We start from the raw sequence: 15,525 nt of genomic DNA on the forward strand, positions 1-15,525 counted from the left end.
TTTGTGACCACCTAGAGGGGTGGGATAGGGAGGGTGGGGGGGAGGGAGACGCAAGAGGGAGGGGATATGGGGATATATGTATATGTACAGCTGATTCCCTTTTTATAAAACAGAAACTAATACACCATTGTAAAGCAATCATACTCCAACAAAGATGTTGAAAAAACAAACAAACAAAAAACAACACAGTACCTGCACTTCACAGAGTTGTGAAGATTACCAGAAAAACTGCATCCAAAGCACCAGTAGCAGCAAACATCCTCGCTGCTGTTCTAGGCAAGTTATTTAATTTCTATCTCAGTTCCTTCATTTTATTGGTGGAGATTATTTTGACATTTTTGTCTCATAGGAATACTTCTTGTTTTAAAACATAAAAGGAACTTTCAGGTTCTCAGGAAAACACCATCCAAAGAGGAAATATTGTCACAGAGGAGATACCTGATGGCAGCAATGTATCGGGAGAGCCATTGGTAGACGTTTCAGCATTTCCATTGTTCTCCCCAAATTCCTTCTTATATATTGACAGCATATATGAGATCCTATAATCCAGTCTGACACTCAGGATAAACTACAAGAAACATTAAAAACAACATAAGTTTCTTTCATCAGCATGGTGTTTAAAAATTCATTACAGGACACCAAGAGCCACAGTACTATCAACATGTCACATGAACTAGTTAGAAACTTTATTGGTAAACTCTTATCACTTCTGTTGCTTACATGATAATCAGTCATAACACTAAGAAAAGTGATGCATTTCCATTAGCCAATGTCAGTAAAATCCCTGAACAGTTTTTGGAAAGAAGAAAACCTGACTCTCCATGATTACTCTCAGAATATTCCAAGTAGAGGTATCTCCTGGGTCTGGATGAAGAGGTAACGATGACATAATTTCCCAAGCACTTTGCAGAGTTTTCACCGGCTCTGCAAGGAAAGTACTGGAGCTGTGACCCTCATTCAGGCACAGAAAGGCAAGATTTCAGCTGCAATAGTGTGGATTCTGGCTACACCACAATGAATCCTGGATCTAGGCTACAAAGGGACAGCTTAGGTAATAGCATCTAATATACCAGGGATGTGCCTCCTTAGTGCCTGTTTTTCCTTGGGTCTGTGTTTTTGTCCTTGTTCTCCTTAATGGACGTATTGACAGAAACTAAGTGTCAATAAGGTTCCCGTCTGTGCTCGGCACTGAGAAGAATGCAAATGCCTGAAGCCCAGAGTCCTCAAGATGCCAGTGATTGAGTTGGGAAAACAAGATACAGCATTGTTAAAATAATTAGGAAATTAAGGAGGGGCTACCTCACGTGGTATAGAATGCAGTGGAGATCAGAGAAGGAAAAAGTATGTGCCACCGACATGAGTGGAGACGGGAAACAACAGAGAGCTGTACTTATACAGGGTGACCTTCCATCCCAGTTTGCCTGGGAGAGGCCTGGGTTGGCCTTCGCTCCCAGTATAATTATTATCTGTGTCCCCTACACTCTCTTAAGAGACTCTCATTGTTCCAGCAAACAGTAATGGTCAGGCAAGTTTCGAGAAAACTTGGTATTTGGTGGTATCATCTCCCCCTAGCTCTAGCTACGCCGCCATCATATCAGACCCCTCCCCCGTGCCCCCCTCCTGCTGCCCCCTTTCTCTCACTCTCTGTTCTACTCTTCTCAGTCCTGACAGCACAGGCTGGAATGCCTGCAGTTTCTCTCTTGCCTCTGCACATTCATTTCCATTGTTCACTTTACCTTGAATATTCTTCTCCTCCACCCCATAATAACTAGCTTTGGAGATATCCTCCAAGGTCCTATTTAAATCCCTTTTGAAATGAAGCTTTCCCTAGCTCCCCAGTCCGAATCAATTTTTCTCCTCTTTGCTCACCCAACACATTATTTACACCTACAGGTCCAAAGTTGAATCAACCTCCCTCCCTCCCTCCCTCCCTCCCTCTCTCTCTCTCTCTCTCACTCTCGCTCTCTCTCCCTCTCCCTGTCCCCCTTCTCCTCCTCTGCTAGAACTTTATGCTCCTCCTGAGCAGCAACCATGCTCTATGTTAGCTATGTTCCATCAAGTTCAACAAACTTGTTGAGCCAGCTACTGAGGAAGCTGCCAAGGGTACAGAAAAGGTACCAAGGATATAAAACCTGCCTTTGAAGAGCATATAATCCAGGAGGAAAAGTAAACACCAGAGAGACTCTTTTATTAATATGCAGTGAGCACTGTACCACATATTGGCTGAACTGATTCCAGTTAATATGGGGATTTTCAAAGCAGGAGACAGATTGTGGGAGAAGAGGGCTGAGAAAGAGCCAGTGGATTTGGCAGCCCCGAGCAGAGGGTGGGAGCAGAAGCTAGACTGTGGGTGCATAAAAAGAAGGGTGTTTTTTAAACAAACTTATGTAAAGAACAAATTATTAAAACATGAATTAATGAAACATTTATTAGCTTTTAGTTGAAGATTAGTGTTCAATGAATTATATTTTATAAATAGAGCCAAAATCCAAACTTATCATCCTCTACTATATTTAATTATGAAAAAGAATGGAAGGTAGAAGAGAAGGGGGGAAAGGGAAGAATAAAAAGAAAGTCAGAGAAAGAGAGTTGAGAAAGAGCTGAAGACAGATAGAGGGGGAGAATAAGAGAGAAATAAAAAGACTAAAAGAAATACAAGAAATGATGGGGAAAAGAAAGGAAGAGCCTGAGAGGAGGAAGAGATGGCAGAAAGCAGGAAACTTGCTTAAGGAACGTGGCTACAAAGAAATTCTTGAAGGGAAGTTCTAAGAAAGAAACATTCAAGAGCAGCACATGGGAACACAGACACAGCCCATCAGACTCAGACACGGAGGCACAAAAATCAGAGCAAGAACAGAGGTTCAACAAGAAATACATAAAGAACCCCAAAGAGGCAGCAAAAGCAAGTCAGCCCTAGCCTGCCCTGCCATAGTATCTCCATCTCATCGCTTTTTAGCTGTTAGGGACTGTTTTGTAAATGCTGCTTTTCTGAACTGTCATTGGGCTAAAATGAGGACACGTATTTCAGAGGCTCTCCCATGAGGAGAAGGAGGCTAAGCTGGAGGCCCATTACCCACAGGTCAGGTGCTCAACGCCTTCCACAGGTTAAGAACAGCACAACTGAGTGATCTCTCCGGGTCACGAACACAGGGTTGGGAGGGCTGCCAATATTTCTCGGGATTCAGCCTTTGGAATTCCGGGAGGAACTGTGAAATCTTTTATGATTATAAATCTAATTACTTTAAATAAAAATGTACAGACCCTTCCAGGACTACTAACCCACTTCTGGTAGCTCAGTCTACATTAAATTATGATGAAAGACTTAGTAAACTGTTTCCAGAATTTTAATAGATCCTCAAAAACTCCAGACTCCATTCTTCGAATCTGGAATAAATGCTATAATTAAAGAATCATAAAACTACTTTCCAAACTTAAAAAAAAAAAAGCTAAGAATTCATAGCTACAGTAATGGGGAATTTATCCACTAAACCACTGGTCATGAAATAGTAATTTACCCCCTTTAAATTCATAGAGATAGGTATTAGACTAGGTTAATTTTAAATATATATATATTATTCCTAGCCTCTTAGAAACGAAATCATCAAGAGAGATAGTCACTTACATAAAATATTAAAAACAATTATTAACATTTTTGTCAATAAAAATAAAATTTTATTTGAGTTTCTTACTACAATAAATCTGTATACGTAGAATCATATGTCTAATTCAATTAAAAATAGAAAAACAGTTGGAATTCAATCTTAACTTTGCCTACTCTGAAATCCTTCTTAAATAAAGGTAAAATTTAATCAGGGTCAATGCTAAATGAGAAAATACATATGAAAGAAGTTATGTCAACCTCAAAGCGCTCCACGTTTGTTAGGTACCATCATTAATATATTATATTTAGTGAGAATTCACACATGTAATTAATATGTTAAATAGTGTCAGTGTGAGATTTCTTACCAGGCTTATCATTAATGTAAAAGGAATAAAATTAGATCAATACCACTTCAGAATATTTACACAATGATCTGGAACAAAATGTGTAAGAAGTTAAACCAATAGGCACAGTTAGGTGTTTGTCACTTCCCTTCCATTAGGCCCTGTACCTGTAAAATCTCAATAATCTTCAGCTTGGTGTCCATGACAGTGACATCCTCGTGCTCGGTGGGGCTCCCCTGCTTGCTGGGATGCAGGCTGGGCTGGATGTCAGGCACACTCATGGGGAAGATGGAACCTCTGCTGAGCACCATCTGGGTCATCAATTCTCCCACCCCATGGATGGTTCTCATGACATTGTTTCCTGGCACGAGAAAAGTCCTTAAGTCAACACACACGCCACCTTGGGAGACAGCTGTTACATCCAGTTGGCCACAACCAGACTGAAAATGTGGCAGGAAGAGTACTAAGGATGGGAATGAATAGCCTCGCTCCAGCTATGTCCTTGCAGATAAAGTTAAAATAGTGCAGACACATTTCAAAATGACAGATTTTAGAATTGAAAGTTTACTTTTCTCAGAAAGTGCTTTCAAATGACACACTGCAGGTGAGCTGTCGGTAGCTCTAACAATATCTTAATCAGGTCCTTCTAGAGCACAGTAAGTCCTACCAACTACCGCACCAATAGGCACTAACTCTTACAGTAATGAGGAAGAAAGGTTATCAATCTCTACAATAAAGGGCGTTGCAAGTGAGGATACAAAGACTATATGAAAACATTTAAATTAGTGTCCTAACCCTACCCTCAAACCAAGGACTTTTTAGCTTTGCTTTCGTAATGCTTGTGAAAAGAGCTTAGGAGGAGGATTTTTACAGCTTCATTTTAAGAAAAGCTCTTACCTAGAGAGGAAGCACCATTTTATCCATTCCTGCATCAATTTGAATAGAAAATTGTAATTCAAAAGCCACAAAAAGCAGCTACGTTTGAGATAATTAGGGAAACAAATTATTGACAAATGATCACTTTCAACGAGGTGTTACTCCTTTTCTGTGTCTTCTCTTGAGTTTGGCTTCTCATTTAATTTGTCCTCCAATAAAACTGCCCACGCACTCATTCCTCACACTGACCACAAGCAGTTGTACCAAAGGATCCTCCTGCCACTGTTACGATTTACCCTCTCCAGCTTAACTGCTGTTTCTCACTTCTAAATCCCTACAACAAGCAACAAGGATTTGCAAGAACAACTGTCTACTTTCTCTTCAGAACAGTGGTCTTCGCTTCATGGGTGTTTGTGGAGCTTTGCCTCAAGCAAAGGCCTAAGAATCTGGCAAAGAATTTTCCTTTCTCCCAGTGTCTCAGGGTGTAAACCAAGAGAAAGGGAAATGGAAATAAGATGGGATGAGATAAAACTCTCAGCTCTAAGCAAAGAGCATAAACTGTGCGAATACCTAGAGGATTGAAAGGCAAACAAATAAAAGGAAAATATGTAAAGGATGACTTCACGGTCCTATGCGCAGACCACAGTTACCATGGAGCCAGTGGTAACCAATATTATTTGTACATTGTGAAAGGTGAAATGCCTTTTAAAATTCATTATCTTATCCATAGATGAAATTAGTATATGTACAAGAGGGTGGTACTGAAATAGTACATTTTTGAGCAGGCAATGAAGGATCATTTTTTCTAGAGCGGCACCTTCCAGGCAGAAATTAATTTGGGTTTTCATTCTGAGAATCTAGGAACTTTTATTACACTGCTGCTTGCATAAGCCAAAAAAAAGGGATAAGAAAAAAATATATGAAAGATAATTTACAAGTTTAGACAGGGTTGAGACAAAGGATTTGAGATGGCCCCATTTTCTAACAGAAAAACCTGTAATGAGGCAGAATGCTTCATTGTCTATGGTTCTCATACAATCATAACAGTTGAGTATTTCCAAATCCCCCCATAGATTGCAGGGATACAATCTGGTTGTTGGCAATAGTTTTGGGTCATCAATGTTCAACCAGTACATTTATCCGAGCCTGGATTCTAGTATGTATATGTGTTAGCCTCCAAGAGATGCTTTCTCACCACCAACACAGAACAGTCTCCTCTGTTATTCTTACACTTGATTCACACAAAAATCCTTGGCACCCAGTGTCTGCATCTTATTTAGATTTGCATGGAAAATATCATTTAATCTAAATGATTGTTACATACAAAACATTCACTCAGACAATTCTTTCCCCCAAACGTAGATCTTGTCACCAAGAAATTAAAATCTAGAGGCCAGAAACATAATAATATATAACACATGTTGTCATAGAAATGGGAGGGTTCATTCCAGTGATACCACATCCTTAGATGCCTGTGGCACGTGGCTGCCACACAACTTGCCTAACATCTCCATATATGGCCAACTCTGAGTTTGCAAATTAAAAGATGCTACATTTTCGGGCTTCCCTGGTGGCGCCAGTGGTTGAGAGTCCGCCTGCCGATGCAGGGGACGCGGGTTCGTGCCCCAGTCCGGGAAGATCCCACATGCCGTGGAGCGGCTGGGCCCGTGAGCCATGGCCGCTGAGCCTGCGCATCTGGAGCCTGTGCTCCGCAACGGGAGAGGCCACACAGTGAGAGGCCCGCGTACCGCAAAGAAAAAAAAAAAAAGATGCTACATTTTCTAGAGTTGCTTGGTGGTGATGAGAAGTGCTTCAATTAGGAACTACTACAGCTTGGAAAACATAAGTCAAACACCACATAAATAACAGATGTGCAAGGCTCCTGGTATCCATTTTTCCACAGAAAAATTTCTAATTCTAGACTGCTAAGTCAAAGGTGATCGGTCTTCAGCAATGCAAAAGAAGAAATCTATTTCTCTTCTCAACCATAATTAGTTAATACTACTGAAAAGTTTTCAGTGAAAGGGCTACTGTATCATAATATAAATCCTCTGGATAAATTCAGGTTTTCTATGTCTTTTATATTAACTCAACAACTAGAATTTGGATTTATGTATAAAGTATATTGAAATGGTGTGAAAAATGGAGTCATCTTTGTTAGGTAAAAGTACAGAGGAAAGAATTGCTTAGAAACAAAAGCAGATAGACTGTCCAGGTTCTTTCATTATATGATTGTATAGTTATTTTTACTAATCCTAATTCCCTCAAGAGAAAAACCCCAAAGTAAGACAAGTACAGCAAATGCATACTAGAAATGGTAACTGGGAACGGGTTGAGCGTTCACTGCTTTATTTCTTTGATGGTTCCAGTGAGCCAAGTTTCCATTACCAATTCCAGAGACGTGAAAAGCAATAAGGAATTTACATAACACTAAAGCTGTGCTGACCGTGATTTAATTCTTCCTTATTCCAAAGTCATTTTACTGCCGGTAATCATACTATAGGCTTCAACAATCATTAAGACTTATGTGGATTTACAGACAGTATAAGAGATTTAACAGAATCTTACATGATTGAAATTTACCTTACTTCCCTTGGTGTTTTATTTAAAGTCATCTTTATCTGTTACCTCTTTCTATTAGAAATACTTTTCTCCTATGAACACATAAGAATAAAAAGGATAATCTGAATTTTCCAATTGTTTAGATTTCAGATAGACACTTCTGAAATCTTCTAAACATTTATAAGAGATAATAGACATATTTGATAAGAGTTCTGTGAATAATTGCTCACAGCAATTTTCTCGTTTAGTGACTACCAAAGGCAGTTCTCAATGCTTTATCGTAATAGAAGCCAAAAAATGGATAACCCCAAAACCATTCTTATTTCCCTGAAACATACTTTTATAGTTGGACTTGGAAAAATATATCTGCTGCTATTATAATTCATTTGAAACAGAATGATGTTAAACCATAAAGACATGTTTCAGGACGTCTTCCTACTTCCCCTCCCTGCTCAGCAGCTCCTTATAAACTTTCACTTGCTGGAAAATGCCTACACTCTCTAGAACTAGAGCAGTTTTTTCTATTTTGAACATTCTCTGGAGCAGTGCTTCCTCCCAGCGGTTAGGGTCTGGGTTATAAAAGGACTTTTCTGATGCAAAAAACCCAAAAACATTAACACAAGCTCAAAACCTTAGTTAAGCTAGTGATATAAGCAGAGTAATAGGGAACATGGTATCAACCTGGACTAAAAGAAAGATCAAGATTTAACACCCTAGAAGACAATAAATAACCAGCACTCCCAGTTCAAAGTCAGATCACAGTATTTTGGAGAACTACATATCCAGTCCATGAACTTCTTTTTTTTTTTTCCCCCAATGATATTTTATTTTTTTAATTTATTTTATTGAAATATAGTTGATTTACAATGTTGTGTTAGTTTCTGGTGTACAGCCAAGTGACTCTGTTATACATAAATATACATATTCTTTTTCATATTCTTTCCCATTATGGTTTATTACAGGATACTGAATATAGTTCCCGGTGCTATACAGTAGGACCTTGTTGTTTATCCATTGTATATATAATAGTTTGCATCTACTAATCTCATCCCTCCCCTACCCTCCCTTGCCCTTGGCAACCACAAATCTGTTCTCTATGTCTGTTAGTCTGTTTCTGTTTCGCAGATAAGTTCGTGTCATATTTTAGATTCTACGTATAAGTGATGTCATACGGTATTTGTCTTTCTCTTTCTGACTTACTTCGCTTAGTATGATCATCTCTAGGTCCATCCATGTTGCCGCAAACAGCATTATTTCATTTTTTATGGGTGAGTAGTATTCCATTGCATATATGTACCACATCTTCTTTATCCATGCAGGCAAACAGAGTTTTTAATCTATGAGCTGGAGCTGGAGGGAACTTGGTATTCGTCTGCCTGGAGGTCTCTTACCCAGATGGTCACTTGGCTGACTCCCTCAAAATCCTTTCTGATTTCTGGTTTAATGTCCCCTCCTCAGATCTCTTCCAGCCACCCTCTCTAAAGAAGGATTGTCATCACTCTGGATCCTGCTTTACATTTCAGTCATGGCATTATCACTATCTCACACCATATTTTATATTTGTTTATGTGGTTATTGTATCCTCCCTCAAAAAAGAACATAAACTCCATGAAGACATGGATTCTATCTAGTTTTTGCTCTATCTCCAACACCAGGAATAGCGCCTGACACATAGCAGCCATTCCATACATGCTTGTTAGATTACTGCACAAATAAAAAAAAAGTTGGATAAACAAAAAAATTATTAAAAATGATAATTTGGGATTTCCCTGGTGGTGCAGTGGTTAAGAATCCACCTACCAAGGGACTTCCCTGGTGGAGCAGTGATTAAGAATCCACCTGCCAATGCAGGGGACATGGGTTCAATCCCTGGTCCAGGAAGATCCCACATGCCGTGGAGCAACTAAGCCCACGTGCCACCACTACTGAGCCTGTGCACCACAACTACTGAAGCCCGCATGCCTAGGGCCCATGTTCCACAAGAGAAGCCACCACAGTGAGAAGCCTGCACACCACAACAAAGCACAGTCCCCGCTTGCTGCAACTAGAGAAAGCCCGTGCGCAGCAACGAAGACCCAACGCAGCCAAAAATTAATTAATTAATTAAAAAAAAAAAAAAAGAATTCGCCTGCCAACGCAGGGAACACAGGTTCGATACCTGGTCCACGAAGATCCCACATGCTGCGGGGCAACTGAGCCCATGCACCACAACTACTGAGCCTGAGTGCTAGAGCCCGGGAGCCACAACTACTGAGCCCACGCACCACAACTAGCGAAGCCCATGTGCCTAGAACCCGTGCCCCACAACAAGAGAAGCCACCGTAATGAGAAGCCCATGCACTGCAACAAAGAGTAGCCCCCGCTCACCGCAACTAGAGAAAACCCACACACAGCAACGAAGACCCAATGCAGTCAAAAAAATAATAATTATTTTTATAAGGCTTATATAAAAAATTAGATATTAGTACACTAAGGGTAAGTTTCATCAAGGTGAGTTTTGGCTTGCTTTCTTTTATACTTTCTTAATTTTCTAATTTTTTTCTAAAAGCATATATAATTTCATGTTACTTAAAAACGTATTTGTTTAAAAGAAAAACATGTTTAATACAATAGATAACAATGAGATAAGGAAAATCATGGAATCTGACTTTATCAAGGGCATATCACATCCCATGTACTTTGCTAGGCCACATACACTGTTCACAGCAGGTAGGGAGGTGGGGAACCCATCTCATTTTACACAGCCAGAAAGTGGCAGAGCCTCAGATTCAGGTCAACAATGTCAGTGTGCATCTTTTCCCCACACCATGTTGATTCACTAAAGGCTATCACCTTCCAAGTTTCCAAAGATTGTATACTAGAACTCAGAAACCTACCAAATGCAGAAAGAAAATATCCTAGTTAAAACTGTGTACTGAAAACGTAGCATTACTATTAATCATATCATGAATCTGCTCACATTATTCTCAAGTGATTTTATCCACCAGTTATTATTATATAATGAACCAACACTACTCGTGGCATTATGTTTATATGACACAATTTAATTTTAAGGGCAGCCCCTGTTCAGAAACTATTTATTAGGTAGCCAATGTTCATCTGGCTCTTATATTAAGGATATCGAGGATGGGAGGACACAAGAGAAGTAGAGAGTTTATAACAGAGCTAAGAAAACAGAAATCATGTCTCCCCCCTCCCCAATTGAAGACCAAATGCAAAGCAAATAAGATAGTAATAGTATAGCGTGGACGGTATACAAAATTGCTTAGGATAATTATTTTAATTGGGAAAATTATCTTAGGGTGAGGAGAGTGAAAGGCAGCTTCACTGAAGAGATACAATTTTGAACTAGGCTTTGAATGGTGTAAAGGATTTAGACTACTGTGATCTTTCTCAAATTACTTTGCCGTCCGATGCTCAGAAGCTTAATCCTAATAAAATAGGTCCCAATTCCTTGTGAGAATAAAATTATATAATGTGTGCAGAAAAATCATGAAGAATGAAAAATACCATATAATTGTATTACCTCAAAATGAAAAATGGAGGACACATGCATGTTTTCACTACAGCCATGAAAAACAGTTCTTCTCTATTTCATTATGTTCTATTATAGTGGTCGCCACCCTAGTAATGAGCCTGTGGTCCATCACATAATCATAGCTCATTACCTCTTACACTATGACATGGTTGACACAAAATGTCACCTCTAAAAGGAGAAGTCTTGCAGAGGAATGATTTATAAAGAATACTCAATGGCCAGAGTAGATGATATGACACCTAATTTTCTTCATTCTGAATAAACACTCGTTGAACACAGTATGTTGATAAGCCATTTACAGACTCCAACTTTCCAAGACCTTAGAGACAGAACAGGGCTTCCCTGGTGGTGCAGTGGTTAAGAATCCGCCTGACGATGCAGGGGACACGGGTTCGAGCCCTGGTCTGGGAAGATCCCAAATGCCATGGAGCAACTAAGCCCATGTGCCACAACTACTGAGTCTGCGCTCTAGAGCCCACAAGCCACAGCTACTGAAACCCACGTGCCTAGAGCCCGTGCTCCACAACAAAGAGAAGCCACTGCGATGAGAAGCCCGCGCACCGCAACGAAGGGTAGCGCCCATTCACTGCAACTAGGGAAAGCCTGTGCACAGCAGCAAAGACACAACGCAGCCAAAAATAAATAAAAATAAAATAAATACATTTATAAAAAAGAAGAAACAGAACAAAGCAAAACGTACTAGAAACATGTTACTAAAGTATAGTAATGTTATTAGCCATCTTTTTCTGAATATCAAGTAGACTGCTTAAAGGAAAATTATTTCCCATCCCACACCCTAAAGAAGTGTTATTCAAAGGATAAATTGAAAAAGCAATTCATACAAAACACTGGTTAAGTTCTACATCTTATTTTGGATTTCATCACTGTCAAATACTGACAAAGTCATTTCAGTATTCCAAACCTCAAGATTTCATTTTAATTTGCCAAACTGATCTTTAATTCTTAACAGCTGGTAATGCAAGCAATAAGTGGACTTACATACTATTTTTATAACTGAGATGTAAATTAAATACAGTGCAATACGCAGATCTTAAATGAAAGATTTTAGTAGTTTGGACTAGAAGGACCCATATAAACCACAGGGTATCCAGATAGTCAGACATTTCCGTTACCCCAGAAAGCTCTTTTGTGCCCTTTCCCAGTTATTGAGCTCTACATTCCCCCTCACCACCACCACCAAAAACAACCACTCCTCTGATATATCATACCATAGAGATATACACTGAATAGTGTACAGTTTCATAGGCATATGATTTTAGTTAACTGATTATGGCCAAAGAGTACTATTAAATCAATCACTGTTAAAGTACAGAAGGGCCTCTAGTTCCTTGCTGATCTGTTGTTGCCTCACCCACATAAGTATTTTTGTCAGTGACAGGTGAAGTCAGAAAGAGCATGTTTTGCAAATGCAAAGACAACATGAAACAATGAAGGATAACTAATATAGTCAATGACTCTATCAAATCCCAAAACTACACGGACAGGTTGAAAACTAATGGATTAAAATCAATAAAACCAAGAGCTGGTTCTTTGAACGGGTAAACAAAATTGACCAACCTCTGGCCAGGCTCACCAAGAAAAAAAGAGAGAGGACCCAAATAAACAAAATAAGAAATGAGAAAGGAGAAATCTCAGCTGACACTGCAGAAATACAGAAAACCATAAGAGAATACTATGAATAATTAATTATATGCCAACAAATTTGACAACCTAGAAGAAACGGACAACTTTCTAGAAACATACAGCCCATCAAAACTGAATCAAGAAGAAATAGATGATATGAACAGACCGATCACTAGAAGTGAAATAGAATCTGTAATTAAAAAAAAAAAAACTCCCTACAAACAAAAGTCTAGGACCAGATGGCTTCACAGGCGAATTCTACCAAACATACAAAGAAGAACTTATACTGAGCCTTCTCAAATTCTTCCAAAAGATTGATGAGGAGGAAAGACTCCCAAAGATATTCTATGAAGCCACCATCACCCTGATACCAAAACCAGACAAAGACACCACCAAAAAAAGAAAATTAAAGGCCAATATCTTTGATGAATATAGATGCAAAAATTCTCAACAAAATATTAGCAAACCGACTCCAGCAATACATAAAAAAGATCATAGGCCACGACCAAGTGGGATTCATCCCAAGTTCACAAGGAGGGTTCAATATGTGCAAATCAATCTATGCATTAACAAAAGAAAACTAATGGCTTTAAATCCAACAAAGTAAAATCAAAATATAAAATGCCCTGCCATTTAGGTCCAAATAAAACCAACTCAAGTATGTGATGGGAAAATGTGATGTTAACAGAGCACAAACTAGAACTTTAGTTTCATTCAAGTTCAGTAGAAATCAATACTATGTCATCATTACCAAAAACACTCATTTTCATCTAGACTGTATTACAAAAGTAAAGTGTTTATTATGAATGAGAAAATAACTTTTCTTGCCATATCAGTGATCAAAAATATTAGAAACATAAGAGGAACTGTTAAAGAAACTGCCGGTGATGACACAGAGAGGAGGAGATATTCAGGTGACATGCCGGCCATCTGCAAACATAGAAAGAACTGATATGTGAAAGTGAGGCTAGATTTCCACATGGCTCCAGGGAACAAAAGTAGGGCTGCTTGTTGGAAGTGAGAGGGAGGTATATTTAGGATAACCTAACAAAAGAGACAATATTTGGAGCTGTTGTAAATAAGAAAGGCCTACCTTTTGCAGCAGTAAAATCTTGGTCACTCAGGTGTTCCAAAAGATCCTAGATGACCATTTGCTACAGGTACTATGAAGATCTGAAGTTCATATAGACGATTTCTACAGTCCCTTTACATGCTAACATTCTACAAATCTATGATTGGGTTCCAATAAGGTGCCTTACTGTAGGTCACTGGTGGATGCCCTTGACCAGAAATTGAGGGAACTGAGGAACCTACCCCAGTGTATTAACACCTTGAGGCATTAGATTCTGAGGGTCAAACAGTATTTACAATTGGATGAAATAACTGAGTAGAAAGAAGGTGAGGACAACCTGGTCCTCTTTAGTCATTCTCATTATTTGTGAGGTCATCTAGGTATTGATTCTGTCCTATTAACTCAATTTGGTAATGTCAGTAGCTATTCCTGGCTGCCAGGAATCATTTACACCACTCCTACAGAACTCCAGAGGTTTCGGAGTCACGTTATAGCTTAGAGAATAAGAATAAACTCCACACTAAACTGTGGAAGGTGCTTCATCCATTGTGTGGCTGATACCTTTGGGAAACCAAAACCCAAAGTACTATAGACAATGCCTTTGTTTCCAACACATCCCAGAGAAATACAGATGAACCTACAGAGTCTTCTGCCTCTACTGAGTTAAACTAATTACGAAGTATAACAAAAATATTTTTATGTATCATAAATTTATGTGAGAAACCCCTGACTGAGAGAACTAGAAGGCAGTTATAGAGTTGCTTCCTGACTTAGTGTAATATGGAAGTTATGCATGCATCATACCCATTAAATCCTCCTGAAATTTATGAACCTACACAGTTAGCAAGGGAATATTTGAACCATATTATTCTGTTAAGATGGTGCACCAAACCTAAATGCTCACAGACGAATGGATTAAAAAGATGTGGTATACATATATTCAACCAAATACTACTCAGCCATAAAAAAAGAATGAAATAATGCCATTTGCACCAGTGTGGATGGACCTAGATATTATCGTACTAAGTCAGTCAGAAAGAGAAAGACAAATACCATATGATATCACTTATATGTGGAATCTAAAATATGATACAAATGAATTTATTTACAATACTGAAACAGACTCACAGACATAGAAAACACACTTATGGTTACCAAAGGGGAAAGCCAGGGTCGGGGGAGGAGGGATAAATTAGGAGTTTGGGATTAGCAGATGCAAACTATTATATATAAAACCGATAAACAACAAGCTCCTACTGTGTAGAACAAGGAACTAATTATATTCAATATCTACCTGTAATAAACCATAATGGAAAAGAATATAAAAAAGAATATATTACATATATGTGTGTGTGTGTGTGTGTATACACATTTATAACTGAATCACTTTGCTGTACACCAGAAACGAAACACTGTAAATCAACTATACATCAATTATAAAAAAGAGATGGTGCAGAGATCGTGAAAAGGTATAACATTAATCACTAAAATTGTAGAAACAAAATACCAGGAAGTATTTTAACATGAACTGGCATTTGTCATGTTATCTCCCATTCACTGGAAGTTTTGAAAGCCAAATTAAAAGTTCTTAAGTAATAAAAGAAAAACAGTTATAAATCTGAGATGTCATGATCTAGAAAATATTCTTATCATTCAAATACATATTTATATAAAACATGTAGGTTACATACATTCATCAAATGTTTGTCACTCAGTAAATACTTCTGAAAGCCAAGTATGCATGTTATGTTAGGCATGGTACAAGTCAGCTATGGAAACAGAAACAGAATGTATTTTCATAGCTTTTCTCCCCACTCTGGCTCTCTTAGTCAATAATTTTGAATCTTTATTATTGAATTTTCTAGGTAGTAATTCTAAGAGTCATGGA

At 38.6% G+C, this 15,525-nt stretch overlaps 1 protein-coding gene across 3 annotated transcripts in view; it reads right to left on the reverse strand.

Annotated features, from left to right (window-relative positions):
- ITPR2 (inositol 1,4,5-trisphosphate receptor type 2) overlaps window positions 1–15,525 on the reverse strand; it is a 520,017-nt gene that overhangs the window by 310,828 nt on the left and 193,664 nt on the right. For all 3 annotated transcript variants that reach the window (XR_003001564.1, XM_024733221.1, XM_024733219.1), the window contains exons 22-23: window positions 4,113–4,306; window positions 439–568 (exon numbers count right to left, since the gene is read on the reverse strand). Coding sequence is in view for 2 of the 3 variants with exons in the window: in XM_024733221.1 (XP_024588989.1) it covers window positions 439–568; window positions 4,113–4,306 (324 nt within the window). In the remaining variant the exon portion in view is untranslated. The remainder of the gene's footprint in view (window positions 1–438; window positions 569–4,112; window positions 4,307–15,525) is intronic.

This window comes from Neophocaena asiaeorientalis, unplaced genomic scaffold (assembly GCF_003031525.2).
Source record: "Neophocaena asiaeorientalis asiaeorientalis breed wild unplaced genomic scaffold, Neophocaena_asiaeorientalis_V1.1 scaffold150, whole genome shotgun sequence".
Taxonomy (NCBI): Eukaryota; Metazoa; Chordata; class Mammalia; order Artiodactyla; family Phocoenidae; genus Neophocaena; species Neophocaena asiaeorientalis.